The sequence below is a fragment of the Alosa pseudoharengus genome, unplaced genomic scaffold, assembly GCF_046254945.1.
Source record: "Alosa pseudoharengus isolate Yale_2024_CS ecotype anadromous, Long Island Sound unplaced genomic scaffold, YU_APseudo_1.1 YU_APseudo_1.1_scf_1, whole genome shotgun sequence".
Classification (NCBI taxonomy): domain Eukaryota; kingdom Metazoa; phylum Chordata; class Actinopteri; order Clupeiformes; family Clupeidae; genus Alosa; species Alosa pseudoharengus.
The window spans coordinates 41063995-41071237 of NW_027468564.1; the positions used below are offsets into that span (position 1 = coordinate 41063995).

General features: G+C 39.3%; 1 protein-coding gene across 1 annotated transcript; it reads right to left on the bottom strand.

The window, feature by feature from the left end:
* Nucleotides 1–430: 430 nt before the first annotated feature.
* On the bottom strand, nt 431–6869 carry LOC143128052 (microfibril-associated glycoprotein 4-like). The gene is made up of 5 exons (XM_076289734.1): nt 6759–6869; nt 2417–2632; nt 2107–2203; nt 1327–1494; nt 431–1004 (listed from the first exon to the last, which is right to left on the bottom strand). Exons 1-5 carry the CDS (start codon nt 6792–6794, stop codon nt 739–741), a joined length of 783 nt encoding a protein of 260 aa, XP_076145849.1. The 5' UTR covers nt 6795–6869; the 3' UTR covers nt 431–738.
* Nucleotides 6870–7243: the final 374 nt, after the last annotated feature.

Here is a 7243-nt window from a genome sequence, read left to right on the forward strand (position 1 = left end):
TGTCCTGAACACTTCTGAACACACTTCTGCTGCTCTTATAACTTGCACCACTATGCCACTTGCATACTTAGGTCAAACAAAACTACCTCAGCCATTTATTGGCCTGACTTTTGCACTATTATATTGACTGTCTACTGTATGCACAATTTCAACCAAATTTTGCTGCTCTTATTTCTTCATTGTATGTGCCTTCTTATTTTTACTTTTTACATTGTTTACTTGAATGTTATGTTTGTCTGTGGACCTAATTGGTAAAATATGTCTTGTCTCCACCGTGGGATAGTAGGAAACGCAATTTCAATCTCTTTGTATGTCTTGACATGTAAAGAAATTGACAATAAAGCAGACTTTGACTTTGACTTTGACTTTGACACACCTTAATCCCTGGAATGTTGTTGTATGTCACGCAGTTGGCAAACAAACAAACAAAAAAGAGAAAGTATCGCATTTAATGTTTTTTGCCACAGTCTCACAATATGAAAATTTTAAAAATCATGTTGGTGCTAAGAGAACATTTTGATCTGGCAGAGAGAGAGAGAGAGATTCCATTACCAATTATGTTTCAGATAGATACCCTCTTGATTTTCATCTTGCTGGACAAAGAAAAAATAGGTGGAATTTATGAGAAAGTAGCACATTTAATGCCTTTCATTTTGCCATTGTGTTACGACATGAAAAAAAGTTTATGCTAACAGAACATTTTGATCTGAGAAAGAGAGAGAAACATTACATTATAAATTACGCTTCAGAGAGAGACACCCTCTTGATTTTCATCATGATGGACTTTAGAGAGTAATAAGAGCCTTTCCAGTGGTGCCAATAGATTCCGGTACCGCTCGCCACACTCCCCTTCCCTTTGTACAATCCGTTGGGGTTGGCGTAATATGGGCAGCTATAGAACCAGAAGCCTCCATCATACAGGTCTGCACAGTTGGAGTAACTGGAGTCTTGGTCTTTGTCGTAGGTTGAGAACTTCCTCCCATTCGCATAATTTAGAGCATCACCTAAAAGACATGTTTACAAAACTAATTTTTTGTAACAATAAGACAGACTGAATGGCTACGGGCAAGAGCTATGTAGTTAGTCCAGCTAGATGATTCATTGAAGTAACATTTTCCCACATTTAAAGAAATGTTATAGTAAAACATAATTGACTTGTCAGCCAATGACAATTACACTGTGACATAAAAAAGTGCTCAGCTAGGTGATTCATTGAAGTAGGTGAAATTGCATATCTATTCCTACATTTTAAAAAAAAGTCATACACTGTGCTCAGAGGATATGTCATGTTGATGAGAGAATACTTTCTGAAAACCCCAAACTCACCCGCTCCACCGTTGATGTATCCGCCCAAGTGAAGTTCGTAGCCATCGTCCTCCGAGTCAATGGAGAAGGACAAGTATCGGGCATAGACACTGCCCCCCTCCCAATCCTCCATGTCCACCTGCAGCTCATACTTACCCCTCCAGGTGAGGCTGAAAATAGTCTCCAGACCTGCAGATATGATAACATTATGTCTGTCAAGGATTCAGAACCGCTGACTTGATTTAACAACTATTCCTGTATCATGAACAATTAACTGTAACATAACAGTCGACTGTAATATGTCCAAAACAACGTATTTATATTTTAGACAAGAAATGAAACACACCAGAGAGGTAGCTCACCCCTCCCTTCAGTATTACCCGAGAAACTCCACACAGAGTTTCCTTTCTGTTTGGGGGACAGGCTGCCCCCACTTAGTTTGTTTCCAGTTTTCGGAGCCTAGGCTGCCTACAGAGACCTGTTCTTTTTTACAGTGTACTCAAGAAAAGGGCATCTATAGCGAATCCTGAGATGTTTTTGTTATTGGCTTGAAATTGCGTATGGTCGCTGACTGCGCCTTTAATGTGGCTTACATTTGATTGAATGCATGTATTTCAGATGTTACATGGCACGCCAGAGATTAATGTCAGTACAATCAGTACCGATTTACTGATTCAGTTCAGTTAATAAAGATGGAGATAGGAAAACAGAGTGAAAGTGTCAAGCAAATTCCCCTAGGGGGAGCCAACACAGAATATTCCCCTTGACCCATTCAGAGAGTGAGAGCTGCAGTGTGCTTACCCAGCCAGTACTCTCCGTTCTTGTTCCCAAAGCCCTCCTTGTAGTGATCCCAGGGCTGGTAGAAGTTTACAGTGCCATCCATTCTTCTCTGGATCACCTGAAGAGGCCCACCATAAAAGTGTGTCAATCTTGTTTTTCACATTTAGTGTAGCCTACATATACAATAGGCTAAGAGATAATAACCAGGAGTTTATTTTTAAGCTACTGTATACAACCTTTAAGCTCTTCCATTTTGCATTTTCCATTTCACACCTCCTTTTCAATCCAGTCAATTGATATTGCAACTGATTTTTTTGAAAGCTTTACTGACCGTCCACTGTCCATCTTTGTGATTCTCATTCTCTGTACACCCCATGTCACAGTACACCTCCACAGGCTTGTCCTCCGTTGCCGGGTAGATGGTGTAAACCCCGTTGTGCACTGACCCATTTTGGAAGATGTCCTCACAGTCCAAGGGCAGCAGGCTTCGACCGACGGGGTGGGAGTTCACCACCAGGGGGAGCAGAAGAGCTAAGAGGCAGTAGATCTGCAGGGAAAGACAATAACAAGAAAGAAGCGGTTGGGAGAATGAAGCTGTACTTTAGTGTTATGATCACTGTACGTACACACCGCAGCCGACTTGAGCTTCCAAAGATTCAGGAAGTCATTCATTTTCAATGGAAGCCGGCTTCTCTCAGCTGCCAGAAGCGGCAAATCCGTCGGCGTCGCGTTTTGGGCGTCTTGAGCGACTTGAGCGTCAAGCAGAAAGTTGAAAGTCAGTCAACTTTATGGTAATGAGCTATGACGCGGTTCAACGACCAACGACCAGCAACCAATCGAATAGAATAAAGTATTAGGATAGAACATGATCAAACGTAAAATGCTGTCACGTCAGAGCTGCCAAAGCGTCCAAAGCTTCCCTATACTTTTTTGACAAGTGTCCTTGACAGGGCGACCAGAGCTTCTTAGGAAGCTCAAGTCGGCAGCGGTGTGTACGTACAGTCACAGATTCATATAGGCTATTTGTGTTGCATGCATGTGTATGCATGTGTGTATCTCCAGTCAGGTTTATTTGACAATGGCCAATTTAACATTTTGCCAAACTATAATTAACTAACAAAATAACTAAATAGCATACCCAATCGGTAACACACACTATTAAAGGGACACCAGGCAACGTTTTCGTGTTAATTGCTCATCTTCGTAAGTCGGTATATGGTTAAATGACTCATTACAGGGCGAATGAAGACTCTCTCGCCTGCCCCTACTGCCTGTAGGAAGAATATCCCGCTTGCAAGTTCAGTGTATCGTACCCGGCGACCGAAGCAGTTTCAGTTTCCATCCTGCATCCACAGCACAGAGGGAGGCTAACGAAACGCTAGTGATTGTTGCAAACGTGTGTATAATGGCAGAGCCGGCGAAGAAACAGCGAAAACCCTTGACGGAAGATGCAAAGAAAAGGAAAAGAGCCTCAGACCGAGCGAGGGGGAGTTTCGTAGAGAAAAAGCATTAGGCTTGCCTGGTGTCCCTTTAAGCATTTATTAAGCATTATGTGTTCCTCATTTGTAAAACATTGTTCCTATATTAATTCTCATTAGTTTGGATAAAAATGTCTGCTAAATGAATAAATGTAAATGTAACCTTTACACACCATGGAAAGTCCTCAGTTTAGATGAGCGGATAAGTGGCTTACAAGACTTGTATCCACATCCTAACTAATCCTTACTGCATATGCTTACCATAAAACTCCAAATAATAGCCCAGGCTTTTATTTTCCCAAATCGCCAAACTGCACCGGCTAGTATTAGAGACAGGCGTCTATATGAGACAGGTCTTTAATTCCCTTTACACAAAACTTTTCCTTTGCAAAGATGGAAAATATTATCGTATTAATTATTTCAAACACACTGAATGTCTACCCATATGACTAGGCTATCCGATGACAATTACGGATGATCATTCATTTTGTGTTGTTCATTGAGTGAGATAAGATCCAAATAGCGGGGATAACCAGACCAGATGAAACACGTTTTTTAATCAAACGTAATTTACAAAGAGATCATATCACATTTTCAGCCCTGACCAAAACCGTTCAAGAATTATTTATGCAAAAGTGGAACATGCATAATGTTTCATTCTCCCTCCTTTTTGGCACAAATGAAACAGCATGAGAGAGCATGAACCATATAGTTTCTCCCATATTTTATTTGGCAAATTCGACAACAGTCAGCTTACATTTCAAATCATAGCATACTTCTTTCTCTTTATTGCTATGGCGGTACTCATTTAGAATAAAGAATAATGTTTGTGAACCCTTTTGTTTTGTTGTCAGCATGAAACAAAAGAGATGAATTGAACGATGTCGAAGTCGGACATATAGGTATAGTTCATATTGAAAAAAGTTACTGTATACAATTTGGAACTCTAGCTTTTCCCCACCGCAATCTTTTAATGCCATCTGATCATAACTTTAGTGTGTGCAGTCTGCACCATACTGGCTTAAACAGACGATCTGACGGGTTTCAGAAGATTAAATACAACCCGAAACTAAAAAACAGACCAGGCCTCTATTTGAGACCAGCCTTTAACCCAAACCTGTACCCACACCAGGTGATTAACTCATTGAATGCCAAGCTGTTTTCAGAAGCTTTGTCCTAGAGTGCCAGCAATCTAGACCATTGTTGATGATTTTTGTACAGCCACAGCATATTTTGTGTTATAGCTATGAACACATACAATGGCTCTTTAAAAGGTGAGACTTTAAGCTCTCTGTGGGTGCAAACCGTGTATTTCTACACGCTTCTGTTCCTGAGAAATCCCAAGCTAAACAGTGGCTAGTTTTCATCAAAATCGCTGTTTTTTTCTAGAAATGGAGATATAACGTCTTTCATGAAATATGAAGTGTTGCCTATAAACTTTCCGGGAAGTGATCAGTGAGACCTGGCGAGACTGCCACCTAGTGATAGACCAACAAAAATGGCCTGGTTTTGACCTGACGTGCACGTGTCACTGATTCGACCCAAAGCGGCAACCGAGTTATGATAAAATGTCCAGATAAAATGTCCAGTGCGTTTTCATGAGTTTTCGATCGTCATATATTTCATTTCCATTCATCACAAAATCACATATAAGGTGTCTTAGACTAGTGGTTCTTAACTGGTGGGTCGGGACCCAAAAGTGGGTCGCGGAACCATTCTGGGTGGGTCGCAGAGCTTGTGGTTAAAAAAAAGAAGAAATCGCCCATTTCAAATAGACTTAAATTGAGACGAAATGGTGCAGAATCCACAGTGTGCGATGTTCACAATTGCTGGAACATGAGTTAAAATACCTCATAATAAAGCACACCTGTCAAAGACAGACCTGTCAAGTACTTTAAGGTGACATCAGGAGTTGGAGACTTCACAAATGTAATGCCAAACAGCATGTTCCAAACAAATAGGCCTACAGGCACTTCGCCTTTCTTAGCATGTAGCTCACCAAATCTGTTGTCTTGGACGCTATAAAATATATATGGGTCGTGACTTCATGAACATTGTGAAATTGTGGGTCCCAAAGCCAGACCAGTTAAGAACCACTGTGTTAGAGTGTCTAGTTTCGTCATTTAAAAAAAAAGCTAAAAACGTAATATTACGTTTTTGGCACTCAACGCATGAGAAGGAAAAACGTAATATTACATTTTTGGCACTCAATGAGTTAAAAGAGACAGGCGTCTATTTGGGACTCGGCTATTACAGTAATCATTATGTTTTATAAAGGCATGCATACATGACGGTGAAAATAGTTTATTAGTCATTAACACACCCATTCTAATAAACCAAATCTTATAAACCACAGACTTCCTTAACAACGGTCAAATAATGGAAAAAAAATATTTTTGCATAATTTATTACAGCAACACCAAATAGTTTTTTGTACCTTTAAAATAATCTTTCAAAATTGTTTCAGTGGTTCAACTTGTACAGGGTGAACGGCACTTCTGCATTCGCTTTGCAACCTTTTATCGGCTATAACCGCACTATGCAAGTTTGCTAGATCAGGTAACGGATCTGTAGTCGATGGAATGAGACATACAAATTTGACTTGCTTCTGATGTTGCAATGCATCATACTTTCATAAAACCATGCATACTCTACATTGTCTGTGGACATGGTTGTTTCAAAAGCCGTGCTGGATAAACAAATAGCGTGCGGGCGACAGGAAAAGTGCTTTGGTGTTCAAGTATTCAAAATATATTTAGATAAGTATATGCAGATATGCAGATAGATAAGTATATGCACTATGAACAAACTATATGTATAAATACTTGACTAATGAGAATTACTGTAGGAACACTGCTTTACGAATGAAGAACATAGCATTTAGTAATAGTTAAAAATGCTTAATAAATACTTAATAGTGTGTAGCTATTAAGAAGTGTTACCACTCAATATCTTACTGTTACTGGTGGTTTCCCTTTTTAAACTGTTTCTCTTTTGTAATTTATTATTCATTATAGTATGTTGCCCCTTTTTTAAATTTCATGTTTTTACAATGTTTCTTTATGTAATATTTTGCACAATTTGGGGTTACACTGTCTTGAAAACTATGTCCTAATGCTGTGGTACCCTGCCATTTTAAATTTGAATACATTTATTTTTATTTTAACTGAATGCAAGATGTAGCTTAACACTTACCATGTTAGATGTAAGTTTCTGGGCACTGAAAAACATGTACTATCTAATGCCTTGGTAGAAGGTTTTACTTGTTTCCTAACTGCAGAATGAGTGATGATTCGGATTTTTGCTTTAAATACAAGCTAGAGCAAGTAAAAAAAAAAGAAAATCTGAAAAAAAAAAAACAGAAATAACAAGATAAACTAGTTAGTGATGATGAGATTGTGTCATGTATTGTGTGTGTGTGTGTGTGTGTGTGTGTGAAAGAGTGAGAGAGAGAGTCTGTGTGTGTTTTAAATGCAGTTAGCATTTAGGCCAAGTAGGCTATAGTAATAATAACCTGCAAACATTGCATAACAATTAGTCTTAAAGGAACACGCTACCGTTTAATGAAATTGGGTTATTCACCGTCTCCCCTAGAGTTAGATAAGTGAGCATTTTTTTTCTCCATGCATGCATTGTCTTTGTCTGGAAGCGTTCCCGCTAGCTTAGCTTAGCATAGTGAG